At 44.2% G+C, this 25,459-nt stretch overlaps 1 protein-coding gene across 1 annotated transcript in view; it reads right to left on the reverse strand.

Annotated features, from left to right (window-relative positions):
- Positions 1-3,435: 3,435 nt before the first annotated feature.
- The window catches only part of LOC148543452 (protein kinase C theta type-like), a gene marked incomplete at its 3' end in the record, with an annotated part of 28,531 nt that continues 6,507 nt past the window's right edge, over positions 3,436-25,459 (reverse strand). The window contains exons 2-8 of the mRNA XM_088446676.1: positions 18,184-18,211; positions 14,120-14,287; positions 13,611-13,702; positions 8,987-9,029; positions 8,735-8,926; positions 5,742-5,870; positions 3,436-3,549 (exon numbers count right to left, since the gene is read on the reverse strand). Coding sequence (XP_088302802.1) covers positions 3,436-3,549; positions 5,742-5,870; positions 8,735-8,926; positions 8,987-9,029; positions 13,611-13,702; positions 14,120-14,287; positions 18,184-18,211 — 766 coding nt within the window. The remainder of the gene's footprint in view (positions 3,550-5,741; positions 5,871-8,734; positions 8,927-8,986; positions 9,030-13,610; positions 13,703-14,119; positions 14,288-18,183; positions 18,212-25,459) is intronic.

Genomic DNA, 25,459 nt, shown 5'->3' on the forward strand with positions numbered 1-25,459 from the left:
CCGGCCTGTGGTGGGTGCGCACCCGCGCCCGGAGGGGGGGTTTCTGAGTACCTAGAAAACCCCCCTGCCAGCTGCTCCATCGCTGCGCAGCTGAACTATTTTTTTTTTTTTTAAAGAGAAGCTCAGGCAACTGTGCCTGCTGTCATACTGTGCTGGCTGTAGGGGGAGCTGCAGCGGCAGCGCACTGTCCCTCCTAGGCAGTTCACATGGCAGCACCAGCATTGTGAGAGGCTGAGAGGGAGCTGCTGCCGGGTGACAGAGATCTGATCTTACTGCCGGCAGTCTCTCCTGGACTCGAGCTGCACTGCAGGTCTGTGTATAACATGTGGGGTGTAATGATGCCAGAGCTGTATTTATTTGTGTTTTTAAGTGAGAGGTATGTGTCAGTGTAGTCTTTGTCAGTGTGTGTGTCTGTAGTCTGTGTCAGTGTGTGTGTCTGTGTCAGTGTGTGTGTGTCTGTGTCAGTGTGTGTGTCAGTATGTGAGTGTGTGTCAGTGTGTGTGTCTGTAGTCTGTGTGAGTGTGTCAGTGTGTGAGTTTGTCTGTCAGTATGTGAGTGTGTGTGTCTGTGTCAGTATGTGAGTGTGTGTCTGTGTCAGTGTGAGCCAGGACTTATTGCAGTGATCACTATAGGTTTCCTGTCCAGGCCAGACTCCCCATTTATAGTAGACTCTTCTGTGACTCCTGTTCCCATGTAGACCCGACGTCATTCTCCGCTGCCAAATGCTCCTATGCTCTGCAAGATGAAGGCAGGATCGTTTTGTTATAAATCAGTCATGTTTATATGGGGCTACTCTGAGACTGACATTAAATCATTAGTTTATTTAAACATGGAAAAGCTGTATGGTGACTCTTCTTTTAGCACCCAAATACTGTACCACTGACCACACTACTGAGCAGAATACCCCAGAACATCACACTATGTATGGCATTTCTCATTCATACAGGGGGCATAAGCAAAACCCAATAATTTTTGAAAGATGACTCCATGAACCATTAACAGTGCTTTATACCTGCACTCTTACCCCCATTCATAACCATGTACCATTATCCCTCATTATACTGCCCCTCACACTTACCTCCAGCCATAATAAGTACAGTGATCCCTCATTATACTGCCCCTCACACTTACCTCCAGCCATAACTAAGTACAGTGATCCCTCATTATGCTGCCCCTCACACTTACCATCAGTGATCCCTCATTATGCTGCCCCTCACACTTAAAATCAGTGATCCCTCATTATACTGACCCTCACACTTACATCCAGCCATAACTAAGTACAGTGATCCCTCATTATACTGCTTCTCACACTTACCATCAGTGATCCCTCATTATATTGCCCCTCACACTTACATCCAGCCATAACTAAGTACAGTGATCCCTCATTATACTGCTTCTCACACTTACCATCAGTGATCCCTCATTATACTGCCCCTCACACTTACATCCAGCCATAACTAAGTACAGTGATCCCTCATTATACTGCTTCTCGTACTTACCACCAGTGATCACTCATTATCCTGCCCCTCACACTTACCTCCATCCACAACTAAGTACAGTGATCCCTCATTATACTGCTTCTCACACTTACCAACAGTGATCCCTCATTATACTATCCCTCACACTTACATCCAGCCATAACTAAGTACAGTGATCCCTCATTATACTGCTTCTCACACTTACCATCAGTGATCACTCATTATGCTGCCCCTCACACCTCCAGCCACAACTAAGTACAATGATCCCTCATTACAATGCCTCTCACACTTACCTCCAGCCACAACCAAGTACAATGATCCCTCATTATACTGCCCCTCACACTTACCTCCAGCCATAACTAAGCACAATGATCCCTCATTATACTGCCCCTCACACTTACCTCCAGCCATAACTAAGTACAGTGATCAGTCATTATACTGCCCCTCACACTTACTTCCAGCCATAACTAAGTACAGTGATTCCTCATTATACTGACCCTCACACTTACCTCTAGCCACAACTAAGTACAGTTATCCCTCATTATACTGCCCCACCTGTCACTTATTATACTATTAGTAGTTCAGGTTTTTCAGTCGGTTTGTGGACGGCTAATGGTCAATTTCAAAACCGACTGTTAGTAAATCTTCAGTTTCTATAGTCGTCTATGTGAAAGTATCATTTGTTGGTCCAATGTTCTAAACTGTTGTAAAGTCAGATTTCTGGTTGGTTTTGCGTCGTTTTTTTACTTTAGTAAATCTCCACTTTGCACACAAGACAGCAAAATGCACAAGAATGCAAAATCAACCAAAACTGACTCTTAGTAACTTTAGCCCATAGTATGGAAAGGTCTTATGTACAAAGCAGTAATATATATTTACAGTTCTTCTCTCTCTATCTTACACCTGTCGAGCAGACAATTTATTACATGGGACTAGATTATAGGCTTGTTTATATCTGTGATTTATGAGTACGAGTAGCCAGTCATTGAATTAGGGTAAATAATGTATTCTGTAATCTGATAATACTGAACATTTATTTCCTATTAGTAATTTTGTTGGAATATTGACCATAGATACATCAGTGTCACTATAATGTTGTATATTGTATTGGGGTGTGCACCATTATACACATCCTGTACATGTTGTGATTAGGGTGTAGAGATGCTGGTGACTGGTGGACCTCAGCAAATACAGAGTTGTGTACACAGCAAATCATTCTACAATCTAAATGTTATAATTTAGTCAAATACTGTAATAGAGTTGATTGTATATAAAAATATTACCTCTGCTGTCCCAAGTTTTGAAGTACAGAGGAACTGCTGCTGCAACTAACATGTCAGTTTTATGGAATGCCGAGATTATCCAGGTGCAAGAAATAATGCTGCTACAGACTTGAGGAGGACACAGCAGATGTTACTACTGTGATTGTTGGTAAACAGCAGATGTTATTACTGTATTGTTGATAATCAGCAGATGTTACTACTGTATTGTTGTTAATCAGCAGATGTTACTACTGTGATTATTGGTAAACAGCAGATGTTACTACTGTGATTGTTGGTAAACAGCAGGTGTTACTACTGTATTGTTGATAATCAGCAGATGTTACTACTGTATTGTTGTTAATCAGCAGGTGTTACTACTGTATTGTTGTTAATCAGCAGGTGTTACTACTGTATTGTTGATAATCAGCAGATGTTACTACTGTATTGTTGTTAATCAGCAGATGTTACTACTGTATTGTTGTTAATCAGCAGGTGTTATTGCTGTATTGTTGTTAATCAGCAGGTGTTATTACTGTATTGTTGTTAATCAGCAGGTGTTACTACTGTATTGTTGGTATTCAGCAGATGGTATTGCTGTATTTGATGTTAATCAGCAGGTGAAAATTGCTGTGATGGAACCAGGCAGGATGTTATGCCGATCACTGGTTGTCCATGGTTCTCCACCGGTCACTTACAAACGAGAATCCACGGAACCGGCGCTCCTCCACCTTAGATATTGGTGGCTCCCGTGATGCTTGAGGTGGTACCAAGTCATCCAGTTTATGATGTTCACAGGTGGTAACTGGGGTCTAGGAAAAGGAGACAAATCAGATCCATCATGTAAACACAAAATAAATACACAGTAATTGGGCTCTTTGTCACTGTGTCATAATGAAAAATAATTAGGTAATGTGCAAACTCTGCTTACTAATATTATGCTATACCTGTATGTTGTGTGATTATATAAGCAATCAGTATATTAATATTAGATAATACTGTAACCTGCACATTAGGTGGCAGATATATGTATAATGGTAACTAGATGCCTCACTGACTTTGGGTTGCTGTATAATTACATTGTAGTTTGGATTTACCCTTCTACAATATCAATGCATGTTGCATGTGAAAGGAAGAATATTGCCATAGGCAAATGCAAGGTTTTTTTGGTTGCCCCTCTCCAGCCCACACCATGACCACAATAGAAATAGTAAACTAATAGAATTATACTAGTGTTGCATGTTCTTCTCAGTATCAGAAATGGTCAGCACCATCTGTGGATCTTTTAATGTGTCAGCCAGAAATAAATACACCTGTGCACCAACTAGGAAATCTGGAAAACATGCACTAAGGGGTGCACTACTACAGACCATCTATAGGGATCATTAATCAAGTGCACAAGGAAACTAATGTGTACATATATGCCCAGGGCAGTGCTAGGTTCTTCTGCTGCTCGCCTAGACTCCTGGACTTGCTCCAATACTCTGGAATTGTGCCCACATCTGAAATAAAAACATTCAGCTCAGGCAGGATGGCCCTACTGTCACATCTAATGGGTTAACTATGTTTGCTGGCCCTTTATATGTCAGAATTATGACACACACAGTACTTTGGGCCTGATTCACTACCGATCGCATCTGAGATTACTTACGCAATCGACCGATCGTTGCATTCTGCGCATGGAACGCAGTGTGTGAACTGAACACTGCGATCGCAGTGACTATGCAGATCCATTGCAGAGTGATTGATAGAAAGTGCCGTTTGTGGGTGGTCACGCGGGGTGGTTGGCGAAACACAGGCGTGCCAGTGCGTTGGAACGCCGTTGCCTGGGCTTGTAAAAATTATCCACTGCAATGCCATATGCAGCCTGAGGCCTCATAGCGTGAGCTGAAGTTAGCAATTCCTGAGTAAGGTCAGAGCTTGTGCAAGTGTGCGTGAGGCTGCGATGGTACTCAATAGTACAGATGGTTTTGCAGTCGTACTAAACAGTACATATGTATGTGTGTAAGGTAAAGTGGGCGTCCTTATGTTCTGTGATGGCATAGTGATCGCAATGGATTAGCATACTACTATCGCAGTGAGTCTGCGTGCATAATCGCTATTGCATTCGCAGTTACGATCCTTGCTGAATCAGGCCCTTTGTATGACACAGTGTAAGTGCTAATGATGCCCTCTCCATGGACTGGCCACACTCGCTCAAAATCAAGGATTTCTAAACTCCCTCTAGAAATTCTGCATTTGCCACCGATTGCAATAAATTGGCTGAAAGTAACATATACGTCTGATAATAAACATATACTGTCCATGTGTTTACAATTGAATTTCAAAAACATTCCACAAAATATTCTCCACATTCTGCATTTGGCCACAACATTTTTACTGCAGTCATTTAGCCATACTGTGGGCCTGATCCAGCAAGGATGACAAGTAAGAGATTGCATGTACTTGTCCGCTGCAAGAATATGCTAATGAATGTTATCTCAATGCCATCACACAGCCAGCATAGAGATGCCTACTGCTACCGAGTAACATCGGCCCCTCACGCACAATTACAGCAGGGTTGACCTTACTCAGAAATTGCTAACCTCATCGCACGCAGTGTGTGCACAAGCTGTGTATGTCGTTGCAGTGGCTAATTTATGCACGCCCATGAAAATGGACAGACACGCCTGCGTTTCACCAACCACTCCCCCGCCACCATCCCCAAATGCTCACGGCCTGTCACTCACTCTGCGATGGATTCCTATCTGTGAAGGTGAACGCAGTGTGATCGCAATGCTAACTCGTGCAGTGCATGCGCAGTACGCACCATCGGCCGATCTGCATACACTGTTGCAGTTGCGATCTGTAATGAATCAGGCCCATTGTCCCTCTAGATTGGCATTTGTGTGACCATTTGTACAATAACATTCATCTCTCCTGATCACCAGCATTGTCTATGAGATAATAGGACTGTATGATGGAGCACATATTGTGTACATTCCTATATTGTACATATACTTACCGGCGGCATTATGAATGGGGGACATATCCTGCCAGCCTCCAGGTCTTCCCAGTTAATGGGCCAGAAAAACTGATGATCTTTGATGTTAATATATAGTCGCTGCCTTCTTTCTGGGGATTTGCATAGGAACTATCAAAGGAATAAACAGAAAAGTATAGAGTGTTAATGGTAGATAAGCACTAGCTGACCAATGTCATACCTTTTCCTTATGCTACTTTATTCTCAGGATGACATGTATAAAATATTACATTTTGTCGTACAACTACAGCCATGGCCAAAAGTTTTGAGAATGACACACGTATTGGTTTTCACAAAGTCTGCTGCTTCAGTTTTTGCATATACTCCAGAATGTCATGAAGAGTGATCAGATGATTTGCAATTAATTGCAAAGTCCCTCTTTGCCATGACAATGAACTTAAGAGCTGATTCAGAGCCGCTCGCTAGATGTGTATGCAAATTGCGTAGGCAGTGCAATCGCACAGCAATGCATTTGCACGCCCAGTATTTCTTAAGCTGCATACACACACAACGATTTTTTTAATGAACGATTTGAGTAAATGATTTTTTCCCTTGAAAAAATTTACTAAAATCGTTTACTAAAGTTGTTCATTTACTAAGTGTCATGAACGATTTTTATGAACTACAAACGATTTTTGCATATTCCCTTAATGAAAATCGTTGAGTTGACAAGTCTGACTGAACGACAAACTACAAACGTGAACGTGCATGAATGATAATCGTTCATCGTTTGACTCAGAAAGTGAACGATTTTTGCCATCAATTTTCGTTAAACGATATCGTTTAACGATAATCATTAAAAAAATCGTTGTGTGTGTATGCAGCTTTAGAGAGCGATCACATAGTGTATGCAGACATCCCCCAGCCTGTCTTAAGATCCTCACTTGTGCACATCATGCCCAGGAAGTGTATCCAACCATCGGTACATGACCATACCCTGCCGCAAGCACTGCGAGCACTTCTGTGTAAATACAAGCCAGGTGACGTGTACTATGATGCTGTCTTATAATTATGCACACTACTAAAATGCAGTTGAGATGCTCAGGCATGCCTGTGTTTGCACCTCCACTCCCTTGTTTTTAATGGCCAGCCCCTGTTACCACCTACAAACTGCTTCCCCTGTCACTCACTCTGCTGGGCTGTCTATGCGCAGTGAGCAAACACATTGTGAGCTTTCGCTAAGGTATGCGCACTGCAATGCATACACACTGCATACCATCGGCAGCAGCGAACGTTTGCATCTTAGCAAGTGGGTCTGAATGAGCTCCTTAATCCCAAAAACAAAATTTCCACAGCATTTCACCCCTGCCACAAAAGGACCAGCTGGCGACATATCTGTGATTCTCTCGTTAACACAGGTAATGCTGATTGAGTTAGAATTAACAGACTGGAAGCTTTAAAAGGAGGGTGGTGCTTGAAATCATTATTCTTCCTCTGTTAACCATGGTTACCTGCAAGGAAACACGTGCAGTCATCATTGCTTTGTACAAAAAGGGCTTCACAGGCAAGGATACTGCTGCTAGTAAGATTGCACCTAAATCAACCATTTATCGGATCATGAAGAACTTCAAGGAGAGAGGTTCAATAGTTGTGAAGAAGGCTTCGGTGTGCCCAAGAAAGTCCAGCATGCACCAGGACCGTCTCCTAAAGTTGATGCAGCGGGATTGGGGCACCAACAGTGCAGAGCTTGCTCAGGAATGGCAGCAGGCAGATGTGAGTGCATATTAACGCACAGTGAGGCGATGACTTTTGAAGGATGGCCTGGTGTCAAGAAGTGCAGCAAAGAAGCCACTTCTCTCTAGAAAAAACATCAGGGACAGACTGATATTCTGCAAAAGGTACAGGGATTGACTGCTGAGGACTGGGGTAAAGTTATTTTCTCTGATGAATCCCCTTTCAGATTGTTTAGGGCATCTGGAAAATCACTTGTCTGGAGAAGGAAAGGTGAGCACTACCTTCAGTCCTGTGTCATGCCAACAGTAAAGCATCCTGAGGCCATTCATGTGTGGGGTTGCTTCTCAGCCAAGGGAGTGGGTTCACTCACAATTTTGCCTAAGAGCACAGCCATGAATAAAGAATGGTACCAAAACATCCTCCAAGAGCAACTTCTCCCAAGAACAGTTTGGTGACAAACAATGCCTTTTCCAGCATGATGGAGCACCTTGCCATAAGGCAAAAGTGATAACTAAGTGGCTAGGGGAACAGGTCCATGGCCAGGAAACTCCCCAGCAGAGCTGTAACTAGACTTTTTGGTGCCCTGAGCCAGAAAGGACATTAGCACCCCCCATTTTTCAAATAGGGACATAACGCACCCAAAACAAGGGGAAAGGCCTCATGGGAAAGGACCAGGGAAGAGATGGGGTAGGCCAGAAAATGCTTGGATGAAATAAGAGGAAGCTAGAAGTGAGAATGATAATAAACAGAAAATTAATAGGCCTGAACATTGCCGCTTGTCCTGCGGAGCCCTAGTTACAGCCCTGCTCCCCAGACCTTAATCCCATTGAGAACTTTTGATCAATCCTCAAGAGGCGGGTGGACAAACAAAAACCCACAAATTCTGACAAACTCCAAGCATTGATTAGGCAAGAATGGGCGGCCATCAGTCAGTATGTGGCCCAGAAGTTGATTGACAGCATGCCAGGGCGAATTGCAGAGGTCTTGAAAAAGAAGGGTCAGCACTGCAAATATTGACTCATTGCATAAATAAACTTAATGTAATTGCCAATAAAAGCCTGACACTTATGAAATGCTTGTAATTTTACTTCAGTATACCATAGTAACATCTGACAAAAACACAGAAGCAGCAAACTTTGTGAAAACCAATACTTGTGTCATTCAAAACATTTGGCCATGGCTGTACATTTGCTGGGAGTGTATTCATTAGTATTAATGTATGTTCTCAGACCTGTGCCTTATTTCCCCTGTGACAGTATAATCTCCTGACCCTGTGATAAGCCTGTATACTGCATACTCACTCGCTTTAGGATGTTACTGATGCCAGGACTGAGTTCCTTTGGGTAGACTGGGTTATCATTGAGGACAGATTTTATAACCTCAACAGACTCTTCACCACAGTAAAAGGGTTGGTCTCCTGTGGCCATCTCAAATACCATGACACCCAAGGAAAAAATGTCTGCCATGGCATCATACGGCTTCTTTCTAAGCATCTGTAAAAACATGATGGAGAAACAGATGATTAGTACATTGTCCAACCTGGCAGGAGGCACCGGGTTATGCTGACAGCTCTCCTTTTTGTGCACAATGAAACATCTGATGGAAGGAAGAATATCAATGAACATATACAGGCAATTACACAGACAGCATTCAGCTGAGGGTTTATATGAGGGAAATCAATTACTAAATTAAAATAACTGTTATGATAAATAATGACCGTGTATATTATACTAGAGAGCCAAAGCAAACACCGAGGCAAATCAGGCAATCGCAGCAATAAATATGGAGAAAGTGCAATGGTTACTGTTATATAGAAATATGATCATGTACATAAAGCTGTGGTGCCCAGTAGAGTAGTCAGCAGTTGGTATACATGGAGCTGCAGCGTGATGCTGGCACATTAGTGGGAGGAGAGACTTGGCAGCATTACTCGTCAGTGGAATCTTCTGTGAATGATGGAAGACAGAAGACACAAGTGACGGGGAAGCTACTGATACTTTCAGCCACTTATGTCACAGGAAGCGCTGGATAAGCTGCAGCGTGCAGAAGTACACCTGGGGGACTGCAGAGGAAGGACAGCTTGGCCATCTTTTTGGAAGCTATTTAAATATGGAAGTGGGAACATCAAGAGGGGTGAGAGCTCCCTGACTGAATGTACCACAAGGTCATAAGACTCATTTGGGGAATGAATACCCTGTGGAAGCCATTCATACACTGTACTGCTTACTATATATTGTTACTGAATCATTCCTGGTATAGGCTTTTACTCTTTGGTAAAAGGTTTTTATTAATGTAAACTCACTCATCTACTAAGCTCTCACCCACACCTCTCCTCCCTACATCTCCAGCCTCATCTCCTCACATGCTTCCTCCCACCCTCATCTCTCTGCTAATCTCCCTGATCACCACTTCCCACTCTCACAGTCAGGACTTCTCCTGGGCCTCTCCTAACCCCTTTTTTCATCTCTACATAATTATGCTAAGTGAACATTGCAATGCTTGGGTCTATTCATAAATAACAATGTTCCCACACCATGTTGCCGCATATCACAGTGATATGCAATGTGACATCTTATATAGGAAGAAGCAGTGATAGCCTCTTTCTCTGGCCAAAAACTCCACTTCACTGCCTAATAATTACACCCCTATGTGACTATGGGCCTAATACAGAGGTGAATGCAGTGCAGCGATTTTTTTCCACATACTGTGATTGATTAGTAACGATGGGGGGAGGTAACGGGTGTGAAGATACAAAAACACAGGCATGTCACCACCGTATTCTGGGCCCCTCCTAGTCAGTCTCTGCGCATTTGTTTGCAGATGGACTGGGCCCGGCCTCTTAGTTGAGACGGACATTATGAGACACCGTAGGGTTGCTCAGAAGTTCAATTCTGGGACCGATGTTGGGGCTATTGTATGTAAGCGGCGGGTCCGAGACGCCGGCCGGTGGGCATCTCTGTACACAAGACAGCGGCTGAGTCATTAACATATTTTCACAAGTCCGCTGCATCTGAAATCTCAGTTACAGTACGAATGCAACAGCTGCCACCTCTGCATCAGCCCCTATGTAACATTGCTTACTTGGATATATTAGTCTGTACTTATATAATTTTGTGTCACTTCTCTTCCTCTTGAAAATATTCTTCTGGACTATAACCTGATTCAGAGATGGACCCTAATCATGCTGCAAATGTGTACACAGCGACTGTGCAAGAATATGCAACTGTCACAGTCACCTAGATTTGTATTGAGCCGCCCACCGGTGACTTCACAAATCCAAGTGACTGTGCAAAGACCCAGCATTAGTCATAGATCAGTCGATTATCGGAGTCCTGAGTAACCCTATTGTCACACAGAGTGTCCACGGCAACTGAGAACCATTTTTCTGCATACGGGATCACAGACAGCGACATGCACCCAAAATGGTCACCAAATGCCTCCCCCTTTACTCCCCCCAAATGTTCCCGGCCTGTCAATCACACTGCAAGAAAATAGTCGCTCCGACAGCTGGCGGTAATGGAACTTGATACATGCTCAGATTCCGATAATTGCTCAATTGCGCAAACATCTGCATTGCGGTCCTGATTCAAAGTAATATGCAAACCCGATGGTATGTGTACTATTGCGATGTTAGAAAACTGGTGCATGTGCAGGATCTGTACTACACAGGCGCCAGTCTCTACTGCAAGATCTCTCACAGTTCCCCAAAGCTAGAGCCTGATTCACAGGCTGCGGCCATTTGGGGGTGGGGAGTGGGTGGAGCTAGCCTCCATGTCTTGTCCCATTATTGTAAGAGTGTTGAGGCCAGGGTCTGCGTCTTCCAACACAAACTTCCTGGCCTCGACTACGCAGCTGCTAGGGGCAATCTGAGTAACCTCAGGGTTACTCAGATTGCAGGTTGTCTTGAAGAACATCTGATGCTGCATCTTAGGGCACAGAAATTGTATATGCGATGCTGTCATGAGGCCTCTATGTACACAAGACGCTTCCTGCTGCATTAGTATATCAGCTGTACGGTATTGCACAGCTAATTCCCTGCAGCTGTGCAATACCACACAATGCTGGCTTAGGCCCTGTATCCATCCCTGACTCAGACCCTGCCTCCATCCCTGACTCAGACCCTGCCTCCATCCCTGACTCAGACCCTGCGTCCATCCCTGACTCAGACCCTGCATCCATCCCTGACTCAGACCCAGCATCCATCCCTGACTCAGACCCTGCGTCCATCCCTGACTCAGACCCTGCATCCATCCCTGACTCAGGCCCTGCGTCCATCCCTGACTCAGACCCTGCATCCATCCCTGACTCAGGCCCTGCGTCCATCCCTGACTCAGACCCTGCATCCATCCCTGACTAAGACCCTGTGTTTAGATATCATTAAGAACCAAGATGTTGTCCGATTAATAGTGAAATGGAGATACAGTATGAGAAGCCTGTAGCCAATTAATCTGTTACTCACCTCAGGGGCCATGTAACCCACCGTCCCAGCAGCTCCTGATATCTTCTGGCCATTGGTGTTTTTAACTGCGAGGCCAAAATCACCAATTTTGGCATGGCCAACAGCATCCAGGAGCACGTTCTCCGGTTTGATGTCCCTGTGAGGAGAATGAGTGTAAGTTCTGCCTGTCAGACAGCTACCAGCTGTACAACTTTGTTTGTTACAGAGAAAGATTCCCAGAGACACAATAAGAACCATGTCAGCGACACAGTGGGAAAAAGGGATCAGTGGTGTAAAACATGGTGACTGTAGGGAGGCAATCACTGTGACTGACAGCTGCATAGAGTCACTATGGGGCCTATTTATTAGTTATCAGCTTTTAGACCTAATAAACATAATTTCTTATCTATATCTATAGTGGCAGCTATTGCCGTGCAGACATCCTATGGATCCCTTTCCCAATAACTATCTGAAGATGGTGTTAGCTACTGGGGCCAAGCTCCAGAATACTTCACATTCCAGAGCTTGGTAAAATCGGCATATACAGTATGCAGCCCCCATATAAACCTATAGAAACCTATGGGGGCTGCTTTTGTGATTAAACTGGGGGATTGCAGCAGATATCCCCAATATGTGCTGAGATTCCCTATACATACATTCAGGGGTTACTTAATATTTGCAGGTACCACCTAAAAAATTGTATTTTCAGGGGAAATCTATGATAAATAGGCCCCTATGTATGCGGTGAGATAAAGAGGGAGATAAGAGGGTGTGTGAAGCAGTCACAAGAACCTCGCCCTACATATCATGTAACTCAAGAATGAATGATCCCCCATTTGCAGAAAAGGGCAGCGACACTTCTCTATAGCCTGACCCCCAGCAACATAATAGCTATACTGTAACTGCATATAGGGGGTTACTGTATGTGATCATTAGAAATAATGAGTTACCTATGGATAATGGCCCTTGAGTGGAGGAATTGGAGCCCACAAAGGATTTCTGCTGTTAAAAATCTGATGAGGAAGAAAGAACATAAATATTAATAGCAAATATTTTTAAAGTAAAATGACCAATAATGAGATAGTACATTCCCCCTGATATAGTATCAGAGTATAAGAGTGACACGTGACATATTATTATCACACATGGGGCGGGATGCATGATGCATTGCACTCGCGATGCATTCCACCGGTCATCGCATGCATGCTGGTGTTGGTATAGCTGGTATGCATGACGATCACCGCAAAGGACCGCTCTGTCGGTAAGAGCATCCCTTTGCGATGGAGGGACATTCGGGTCTTTGACCCAGAAGCCCCTCTGGCATGTGCTGTGGAGGATGCTGGGAAGGATTCAATTGGAAACCTCTCTCAGCACTCTGCTGAGAGAAGCCCATGGGCTCCTATTGATAATCCCAACAGGAAGATGTCGTTACCCACCGCGCCCTCCGAGGCTAGGTGCATATGAGAAATGCACATTTTTGACCACATTTCTGCCCTTGATGCATCCCGCCCATGCTCTTTGTATAGCTGAGTAACACAATGGAGCCCCTGTGTCCAGGAGACTCTGTATTATACACAGACCTGTCACCATGGACACCTATAAAGGCCCAGCCTGGATTTGTTAGGCCGCATAGGCCGGGTCCTACTGCAGCCCAGGTGCAGGGATGGAAACACTGATGTTACTATTTGTCATATCAATAATAATAATAATAGTAATAATATACCCACGTTCTTTCTTACCTGCTAGTGGCATCACCTAATGGGGCACTCTTCTCTATTAGCTGGTATAGATCTCCCCCACTCAGGTACTCCATGATGAATATGATGTGTTCCTGTATAGGAATCAGAGAGTATGATATAAGTTACATTATGGACATTACTCTGACACACAGCAGATTATAATCAGTAATACTCAGTCACCACTAGTGATGTGAATGAGGCCCAATGTATACGCTGTATACAGCCCATCTTCTGTCTGAGATGGGCCTCTACATATATAATGCCCACAGGACACGGGGTAAGTGATTGAGTCAGTGCTGGACAGTGAGGAGCACGGGATGAAGGATCCCAGATACTACACAAATGTACAGAATTAGGATAATAAACCTCTGTGTCAGAATAATGCGTCATACAATATGTGCCATTGGAATTATGCGGGGGTCCAGTAATGGTAAAATAATTGTCTTATATTACAGAAGCTGTGATATTCAGAAGTTAGTTACAATTATGACAGATACAGAGACTCTTACCGGGGTCTGGGATGCTGCATAGCCATGGGTGAAGAAAGTGCTGTTGCCAGTGACTTGCAGGATGTCCCGCTCTATAAATATAGGGTTCTTGCCCCTGAGTAGTGTCCTCTTCTTCACCAGTTTTACTGCCAGCTGCTCTCTGCTGTTGGGGTGGGATGCCAGCAGTACCTGCATGAGACAGATAATTTTACTGGTATGAATACCCCTTTCCCACTGCTGCAATAACCCTGGTTATTGCCGGGTCGATCCAGGTCACTGCTGAGTGGAAAATGGTCCTGGAAAAATAACCCAAGTCAAGTGACCGAGGAATCTAACCCAGGTCACGACCAGAGTTGATATCAGAAAGGAACTGAGTATCGGTCCACTATAAACAGCATGACCAGAGTCACGATGACCCGGGTCATTCCTCAAACCAGGGGATGGCCTGGCTTCAGTAACGCTTGGAGAATACATCAGCTTCAAAAGTCCACTGTAATGCCGGACCCGGGATATAACTCAGGTCCAGCTGCTGGTGTAAAAGGGGTAAAACCTGGCTCTGACCCGTGCTTACTCTGTGCTCAGTGCTCACAGCTGGGTTTTTGGTGGGATAAGGTATAAGAGTTAGAAGAAATTTGCAATGTTATTTAGCTGTGGAACCTGCCTGGCTGACACTCCCAAAGATCATTGTACAAACAGGAGACAGCAAGATAAATTGACAACAGCAAGGTGAGAATGTCCCATCACCCCGTAGGGAAAGTACAGGGGATGAGCGTCTTCCCTGAGCCCAGGATTGTAGATCTTTTGTGCCCAACATTTATTACAGAAAGCCCAATCTCCCCATCTAGTAGATCCTTGTGGGTCTTCACTTGTTCCTGAGATACCAACCATCACCAGCTTCTCAGCCCCTATAGTCTCTGTAATAGCCTGTACACAAACAGGACATTGAAGTGAGGTTATTTGGTGACTGTTCTGGGCAACAAAATGTAAGAACAATGGAGTCCCAGTTTTGAGCAGACAGCACCATATCCATACCTCCCAACTGTCCCGCATTCTGCGGGACAGTCCGGTTTTTCTGGGACTGTCCCACTGTCCCACCCGCGGGCCACAGTGTCCAGCGGTAGGGGGAAGTTGGGGGAAGCATACACCACTGCTCTGCATAGCAGAGCAGTGGATATGCAGAGCACAGCATCTATTCACAGCATGGGGGAGAAGCCCGGGGGCAGCCCAGCATCTCGGAGATGCTGGGCACGCCTTTTAGTGATGTAAATGGGGGCGTGCCATTAGGCCACACCCCCTTTACCATCTCATAATGCCCCCTTTTCGGGCGTGCATCTCCAGTCACAAATGTTGGGAAGTATGCCATATCTAACATTGGCCTATTACATGTACTGTAGCTCAGCTCTGTTAAAACGCAGAGCAGAACTGTCCCCTAGCACCTCAGAGGTAACAGAGGATTTCAGAGCAGGGAGTGGTACAACAGGCTGTTTGATAATAACTAATATCATTGCCATGCATGTGTGACCTAGCTCCGCCCTGACACCTACACTGGCCACGCCCCTGTCAGCTGTTCTAAGCAACAGTCCAAAACCATATATGGAGGTGAGTGTGGGAATGTGCCACTGTATCCTCTATATTTGCCTATTTACATAGGCCCCATTGTATTTTTAATGGAGAGCTCCCAATGTAAACACCTATGTGCATGTAATGATAATTATATTTAGATATGAGCGGTAAAGATTCTGTGGAATCCAAATCGCTCTGAACATAGGGGATCCGAGTCCACCCGAACCCTGTTCAAGTGTTCCCTGCCTGACTCAGATCCCCGTTAGAGGCCAAGCCGCAGCCTCCTGATGTCAGATTCTCGCGAGAGAATCCAACGTCAGGGCTCCTCTAGTGTAGGGCAGACCACTGTGAAAGCTGTCTGCCCTACACAGACACAAACACAGCCGCCAGCGGCAGCTGTGTGTTTGTAAAAGCAGCCAATGAGAGTCAGGCAGACTCTTATTGGCTGCTGCACGGAGGGAGACGGTTGGAGCTCACTCATGAGCTCCGTCTTCTGCCTCCCTCCACGCGTAACAGAGTAGAGCAGAGTGTACGGAGACAGGAGCGGGGATTCAGGTAAGTACTACTGGGGGCCTGCTAATGGGGGCACTACTACTGGGGGCCTACTACTGGGGGCACTACTACTGGGGGGCATACTACTGGGGGCATGCTAATGGGGTCACTGATACTGGGGGGCATACTACTACTGGGGGCATGCTTATGGGGGACTACTGCTGGGGGCCTGCTACGGAGGGCATACTACTATGGGGCATACTACTGGGGGAATGCTAATGGGGGCACTACTACTAGAGGGCATACTACTACTGGAGGCATACTACTGGGGGCCTGCTAATGGGGGCACTACTACTGAGGACCTGCTAATGGGGGCACTACTACTGGGGGGCATACTACTATTGGGGCTTGCTACTGGGGGCACTGCTACTGGGGGCACTGTTACTGGGGCCTGCTACTGGGGCATGCTAATGGGGGCACTACTACTGGGGGCCTGCTAATGGGGGCACTGCTACTGGGGGGCATACTACTACTGTGGGCACTACTATTGGGGGCCTGCTAATGGGGCACTACTACTGGGGGCACCACTACTGGGGGCATGCTAATGGGGGCACTACTACTGGGGGCCTGCTAATGGGGGCACTACTACTGGGGGGCATACTACTAGGGCATGCTACTGGGGGCATTACTACTGGGGGCCTGCTAATGGGGGGCATACTACTGGGGGCACTACTACTGGGTGCCTGCTAATGGGGTGCACTGCTACTAGGGGGGCATACTACTACTGGGGGCACTGCTTCTTGGGGCATACTACTGGGGGCATGCTAATGGGGGCACTGTTACTGGGGGCATACTGCTACTGGGGGCACTACACTGGGGGCCTGCTAATGGGGGCACTACTACTGTGGGCCTGCTAATGGGGGCATTGCTACTGGGTGGCATACTACTACTGGGGGCACTACTAATGGGGGCACTACTACTGGGGGGCATACTACTGGGGGCCTGCTAATGGGGGCACTACTACTGGGGGGCATACTACTGGGGGCACTGCTACTGGGGGGCATACTACTACTGGGGGCACTGCATAGGGAGCCCTCCTACTAAGGGGACTGCATAGGGGGCACCACTACTAGGGGCATTGTGTAAGGGACACCACTGCTGTGGGCATTACTACTTTGGGCTTTGTGTATAAGGGTCATTACTGTGGACATTGTGTAAAATGGTCACTACTGTGGGCATTGTGTAAAAGGGTCACTACTGTGGGCTTTGTGTATAAGGGTCACTACTGTGGGCATTGTGTAAAAGGGTCACTACTGTTGGCATTGTGTAAAAGGAGCACTCCTGTGGGCATTGTGTAAAAGGAGCACTCCTGTGGGCATTGTGTAAAAGGGTCACTACTGTGGGCATTGTGTAAAAGGGGCACTACTGTGTCGTAACATAGATAAGAGACACTACTTTATGGTGTAATGTGAATCAGGGGCACTATGTGCTGTGTAATGTGAATAAGATTGTGCACTGTGACTCCTAAGGCCGTAGCCCACTTTGTAAACAAGTACTGTGATTCTGCTGGCCGTACCCCACTGGGTGGGTGCACTACTTTTCATTTCTACCACTGCTGTGTGGCAATCTGTCATTGATGTGCTTTATACTGTGGTGTCTGCGCCGCTGCTTTGTCGCTTGGTAACCAGTAAGATCACTGCAACCTTTGGCCAATAATGGTGAAAACTATAATTTAAACTGTGAGGTGGTCTAAATTGACTGTAAATGACTGGAAATCAAGGTTATTTAGGTTAATAATACTCTAGGAAGAAAAAAAAGCCCAATTTATGTGATTTTAGCTTTTGTTTGTCAAATTTTGTAAAAATATCCAAATCCAAAGCAAGACGACGAATTAGAACCAAATCCAAATCCGTCAAAAATGGTCCTGCGCACATTCCTAATTATATTATATAGTTATTAAAGCAAAGTTCTTAAGATATATTTGCTGCATTGTTTACAGGTAAGTCACCAAATATGTACTAATCACTTACCTTCCCGAAACCACCCTCTCCAATAATACTGTGGTAGATCAAACATTCCAATATATGAGAGGCAGCGGCTGTTTCCGGGGGGCTGGCTGGAGGGGTCCCACTTACACCTTGTGGCATAAAGAGAAATCACATTTATTGACTGATATAAACATAGATATTTGGCAATATTTAATTTAAAGGTTTGAGATAATTATATCATAGAAAGTATTTATACCCTGTATTATATAGTATCTGGTAAGAATATTGTTATGTTGCCTAATTATATGTTGTTGGGGTGTAAGAGAAATGAAATACATGAATAGGGAATAGCTGCCAGCATTGGATAGGACAATGTAACAGTCACAGGTGCTGCAGAATAGTAATAACAAGGTATAAAGATGTTGCAGAGTTAGGTGATAGGGAAAGGACGTGAATGGTGGTGAGAGGTGAGAACATGACGTCACCGTATTGCACGTAAGTACTAACCTACACCTCACTTACTTCTCTATTACATTACATGTGGGGGGAGATGTATCAAACCTATAGCAACCAATCAGCTTCTGTCATTTTAAAGCTTTTTATTGTTAGACAATTTGATACATCTCTCCCTTATTAGTGTTTTCAAGCAAAAGGCTTTTTACCTGCTGTTCCCTTTTTAAATTTCTTTTGATGGTCTGGGGCTTCACTTTTGTGAGTTCTCTTATTGCCCCTCCGAGCTGTGAGCTCTATGATGGGAGCACTGGGTCCCTCTCCTGGGCTGTCATGTCTCAGCTCCTTCTTCTTTTTCTTATTGCAGCCAGTGTCCCCGGTCTTGTCTAAGGGTCTCTTTACAACTGATCTCTTGCTGATGGTGTTGTCTACCTTGGGCCTCTTATTAGGGGCCTTACCTGGCTGCTTTGATGTTCTAGCCTGGTTCCTGTTGTTCTTACACTGATGGTCCTCTCTCACCTCAATATCTCCTCCCTCTGTGATATTGGGAGAATCTCCTCTGCCCACACAGATATCCTCCTTATTACTCCTACTACTCTCCTTAATAGGAGACCTGTTGTTATCCGGTCGCCTTTTCCTCTTTCTTGACCTCATATCAAGATAAATCAAGAAAAATAAAAAAAAATTCGCTAAGCACGAATAAAATCGCCTTCACACTGCAATAGGTGAAAACACACAAACGTATCTTGTGCAGGTAAGCAACTGAGCCAACAGCTCTCTGACATCATAAAGCTTTGTGACATCACCAGCTGCTGTAGGCCCAGTGTCACTGCCTGTTACCCACAGTGCCTATAATACAACCATGTTTATATAAATTACTGGTGGGCCCTGTCCCAAGCACTGTGATGGGAATCTTTGGGGTCCAATGTGTCACCCAAATCTCATATGTAATTACTGTACTTATTTAGCCTATCAGGGTCAGGTGATACCTGTCTGCTTGTAAAAAACAATAAAAATGGGCTGCTATAGTGTGATCCACAGGTTACATTCAGCTTTTATTTTATATCAGTAAAATTATATACAAAATTATTCAAATTTAGCAAAATATAATAATAGAGCAATCTTAGGGCCTCATTTACTAACGAGTTTTATCACCAAAATGAGTGATAAATGTCACTGTGTATGATAAATGGTGCTCCAGCCAATCAGCTCCCAACTGTCATCTGTTAGAAAAATGACAGTTGGGAGGGAGCTGATTGGCTGGAGCACCATTTATCATACACAGTGAAACTTATCACTCGTTTTGATTATAAAACTCATTTGGAAATGGGGGCCTTAGTGTCAAAAAGATAGGAAATTATGAAATAAAAACTACTGTATTTTTATTCCTGAGATATCTCAAAAACTTTCTGGGGCTGTTTCAGAGTTGGGTGCAATGCAAAGAAAAAAGGAATCACTTTGCACCAGGACAAACCATATTGTACTGCAGGTGGGGCAGAATTATAATATGCAGAGATATTTAATTTTGGGAGGGGCATGTCCTATCTGAACTCTAATTTGAAGTGTAAAAATAAAGCTGCCCAGCATTGTAGGCTACATGCTAAATCAGCCATTATTTACCCTGCATTCAGAAGGACAGCGTAAGGCAGGTGCAATCTGACTGAGCCAGGTTAAACCCCGTGGTTGTGATAGCAGTATACCTATGAGAATGTTGTTGTTAGTGTCAGACATTAGAATTAGCCTATAGGGTTCCTAGGGGGTGTGGCCTTGCTGGTATATTCGGTCTGATATGCATACAGTAGATTCAGCCTCTTTGTTTCTGGAAATAATGTTTTTGTTTTTGCATGTTTGTTTGCTATGAGTGTTGTGGCGGAAAGAACGGTAGTGTGTTTTTAGTCGTCATACAAGTTAGATGGGTGCGCTCTCCTTGTTCAATTATAGGCCAAAATGTCCTACAGGGAAATGACACAGCCCGTCCGGGCGTGCTTTTTCTGGAGAGTTGAACTCTAACGAGTGATGTGTTTGGTCTGCCTGTTTTTTGTGGGAGTGTCCGTTCTTTGTTGTCCACCACCATACTAACTTTAAGCTCACAATCAATTTCAATTGGCAAGATCTAATGGTCTAATTCGATAGCCCAAATTCAATATTTAATTAATTATTATTAATTATTAATAATCTGTTGTCAAATAAAATTGACCTTTAATTTTAAATCCAACTGTTGTTGTCCGTGTGTTTATTTTTAGATACGTTTTTAGTCGTTTTAAGTCTGTAAGATATAGTGCACATATCAACCATTAGGGAGTTTAATAAAATACATGCATTTGTACCTTTGCATTGTAACATGGTTTGTCCAGGTGCAAAGTTACTGGCTTTGTTTTAGTTGACTTTGCTCCAAATTTAGAATCAGCCCCTTTATCTCATATTAGGGGTGTTGCAAATAAGGGCCAAATGTAATTGCAAGCGAATTGTGGAAGCCGCCATGATTCCGGCGAGATAGTCTTTACATTTAAAGTGATAATTAGTTTAAAGGCAATATCAGCTTTAAACCTAGTGACTATCTCACCAGAATTGTGCCGGCTCCTGTAAATCGCAGGCTATTACATTTGGCCAAGATACTTTAATATTTACACTAGGGGTCAAAAGATTTACAACACCCCCATTTTTTCAGTTTTTATTGACATTTTTTTTGCAATTCAAGTCCAGTTAATAACCTTACACAGGGAAGCCCTGAGCTGTTAGAGGATATGGAAAAGAGTTTAGCTTAGCCAAAACTGTGTAAATGTTACAGTTATAAGAAAACACCTTTTTCAGGGAACAAGCAATGGGCTAAGGGCCTGATTCAGAGCCGCTCGTAAGCGGCAGTACGCTCATTCTGAGCGATGTTCGCCCATCTGCGCATGCGTAGGGTTTTTAATACGCATGCGCGCAGGGCCGCCATCAGTGGGGGACTGCCGGTACTCGAGTCCCGGGCCCGGACCCTGGCAGAAAGGGAGGGGGTCCAGTGCTGCTCCTGCAACTGCTGCATAGTCCCCCGCAGTGCCCGCACTACCCCCTTGAGTGAAAAGGGAGTGGGGCACTGCTACCAACCTGAGAAACTCCTTCCTTCACGATTCCCCTACTTCCCCCTTCAGTCGGCTTGAAATGGGTGTGGAGCCAGTGTCAAACCCCGCCCCCCGAACACCCACGAATCGCGTCGTTCCTTGGGGGCGGGGCCTAATAATGCAAGATGCCAGCCACCCATTAGCAACCAGGTGCTGTGCAGAATTGTAAGTAATAAATATTTTTGTGTTTGTCTGTGTTAGTGTGTATGTACTGTATATGTCTATGTGCTAGTGTGTATATATGTGTATGTACTGTATATGTCTGTGTTAGTGTGTATATATGTGTATGTACTGTATATGTCTATGTGTTAGTGTGTATATACGTGTATGTGTACTGTATATGTCTGTGTTTGTGTGTATATATGGGTATGTACTGTATATGTCTGTGTTAGTGTGTATATATGTGTATGTACTGTATATGTCTGTGTTAGTGTGTATATATCGGTATATACTGTATATGTGTTAGTGTGTATGTACTGTATATGTCTGTGTTAGTGTGTATATATGGGTATGTACTGTATATGTCTGTGCTAGTGTGTATGTACTGTATATGTCTATGTGTTAGTGTGTATATATGTGTATGTACTGTATATGTCTATGTGTGAGTGTGTATAAATGTGTATGTACTGTATATGTCTGTGTTAGTGTGTTTGTACTGTATATGTCTATGTGTTAGTGTGTATATATGTGTATGTACTGTATATGTCTGTGTTAGTGTGTATATATGGGTATGTACTGTATATGTCTATGTGTTAGTGTGTATATATGGGTATGTACTGTATATGTCTGTGTTAGTGTGTATATATGGGTATGTATTTCGGTATGTGTTAGTGTGTATATATGCGTATGTATATATCTGTATGTGTTAGAGTGTACATATGTGTATGTATGTTTGTGTGGATGTATGTGTATGTACCTATGTTAGCGTGGATATATGTATATGTGTTATATATACATGTACATGTGTGTTATGCTGCATATATTATATGTGTATGTGTGTGTTTAACAATATATATATATATATATATATACACACAGTATATATATATATATATATATATAAATATATATTTATTTTATTTTAATTATTTTATTAGAAACCCCCTCCCTCTCCCTCAGAAAATCCTGTATTTGCCCCTGCACTTGTTTAATAAATTTTCTTTTCCTTTGGCGTTGGGGTGCATGACATCACGCCACTGGATGGGAGATGTCAGATGAGCCACGGCGTGTGAGGAGCAGCGCCAGCCAGCCCTGGAGGAGAAGAAGCCAGAATGAAGAAGCACAAGGCGATAAGGTAAGTCATAATTAATTAGACCTAGCAGTAGCGGGAGGGGGGGCCCAGGGGCCCTGCCTATTTTGTCAGTCCTGGGCCCCACAATATCTGATGGCAGCCCTGCATGTGCGAACCAGTCAGTGCGGCCGAAAATCGTTTGTTCGCTATATAGCGAATGCCTGCTATTTTGAGTGACAGAATGAGGCATATGTGGGTGGTAACAGGGGAAGGTGCTTGAAAACGGGGAGTGGAGATCAGAACGCAGGCGTGCTTAAAGGTCAAAACGGGCGTTTTATGGGTGTGCATAATTAATACAGCAGCATCATTGACCACGTCAGTTGGTTGTTTTATAGTCAGAACTGCTCACAATATAGTGGTAGGAAAAACCATCCACAAGAATAGCGAGCAGTTCATACGCTGTTCAATGTACTCGATTAATCTAATATATAGCGGACATGACGTATGATGCGAGCGGCCAGGGGGCGTATTTTTCAAATAAATGTCCGCATGTTTTGTTCGCTCATTCAGACATGGAGGCGTCAACAGACCGCAAGGAGCGAACGGTTCATTTGAATAGCCACCCCCTTTTTCTGAACGAGCGAGCGCTAATTGCTTCCGGCTCTGAATCAGGCCCTAAGACCTTACAGCTGTTCTGCAGCAATGACAAAGAGGCTTGCCTGGGCCATGATGCACAGTCAGTGTACTACTGAAGACTGGGAGAAGGTCTTTTGGGCTGATGAATCCAAACTTTAAATCTTTGGCTCATCATGCAGGGTTTTGTACACTATCGAGTAGACAAAAGGATGGTTTATCAATATGTGGGGTTTATTTACTTGTAATAGCCACCACTTCCACACATGTTTTAGCCAAATATTTAAAAGGCCAATGCTTTTAAAAGCAAAGCTCTCCATGTTTTGTAGTAAAAGCATTGACCTTTTTAAATTTCAGGCTGAAACACACCAGAGTAGGAAGCGAGATCGTCTGGGACTCTTTTGCTGGAACCGAAGCCAGCAACTTGCATGAAGTTACTGTCACCTGGAACCAAAAGGGTGACCTCAGCATTTGCAGTGCCATGCAATACCCTCTGCTCTGCATCTAATTGGTCAAGAGTTCATCCTATAACATTAACCTGAAACATATGTCCAGGCTATGGGGCAGATGTACTAAGCTCTGGAAAGTGATAAATTGGAGAGTGATAAACTACTAACCAATCAGCTCCTAACTGTCATTTTTCAAACACAGCCTGTAACCATGACAGGAGCTGACTGGCTGGTAGTTTATCACTCTCCAATTTATCACTTTCCAGAGCTTAGTACATCTCCCCCTATGTCAGAACTGCCTTCCGAGGAAAAGAATTAGACGGTAGGCTTCATATCATGGAATGGACAGCACAGTCTCCAGACTTAGGGCCTGATTCAGCTTTGGGAATAGAGTAAGATATAGCGAGTAACTGTGAACCTGGACAAACCATGCTACAATGTAAGGGGTGCAAATAGTATTACATATATTTTGTGTGGTAAATACTGGCTGCTTTTGCATGTAGCCCACAAATACTGCACAACTTTATTTTTACACTGCAACTTAGATGACAGTTTGGGCTCATCCCTCCCAAATCTAAATCTATCTGCACATTTTACATCTGCCCGACCTGCAGTGCAGCATGGTTTTACCAAGGTGCACAGTTACTTGCTATATCTTACTATATTCCCAAGGCTGAATCAGCCTGTTAAACCCAATTGAGCTGGCTTGGGATAAACTGCACAGAAGGGTAAAAACAACTAACCAATAAGCTCAATACATTTGTGAGAACTTCAGCAACAGTGTTGGAAAGAACTTCCCGAACTCTGAGCCTTATACAGAGATGCACGCCATGCTGATATTTATGCAGATTGAGCGATTGTTTACCATCGTACATGCATGTAAGCTGCATTGTGCATGTGCATAAATTATTTTGTGACTGCGCTCGCACAGAGGAGTCAATCGCAGAGTGAGTGACAGGTAGTCAGCATTTGGGGAGGTAACGGGGGGGCGACTAGGCATATGCAGGTGTGTCTGACCGTTTAAATGCCATTTCATGGGTGTGCATAAATAAGCCATTGCGATCTCCTTCGCAGCATGAGAGCTCTCTGTGTGTCAGTCGCTGTGTTTGAGACAGGTCAGACTTGCCACCTATGCTGCATGGCTGCCCGATCTACATCGATGTTACCGATGTTTATGCTGGTGTGAGACATCGGATGCATATGAGAAGGCAGCAGTGAGCGTCTCTATGCTTGTGCAAGGTTTGGAGACATTAGCATATTTCTGCAATTGCGACCCATGCAAAATCGCAGCTCTGAATCAGGCCCTCTATGTGATTTCCATGGTAGAAAGAATGACTATGAGTAAAAAATGTAGATTAAAACTTGTACAATGAGACAATAAACTGCAAGCACTTCACTAAGAACTGGAAACATGTGGGTGTACTAAATCTTTTGAATTTGTACCCCTATATTGG

The sequence above is a fragment of the Taudactylus pleione genome, unplaced genomic scaffold (assembly GCF_031769625.1).
Source record: "Taudactylus pleione unplaced genomic scaffold, aTauple2 ptg000002l, whole genome shotgun sequence".
In the NCBI taxonomy this organism is placed as follows: domain Eukaryota; kingdom Metazoa; phylum Chordata; class Amphibia; order Anura; family Myobatrachidae; genus Taudactylus; species Taudactylus pleione.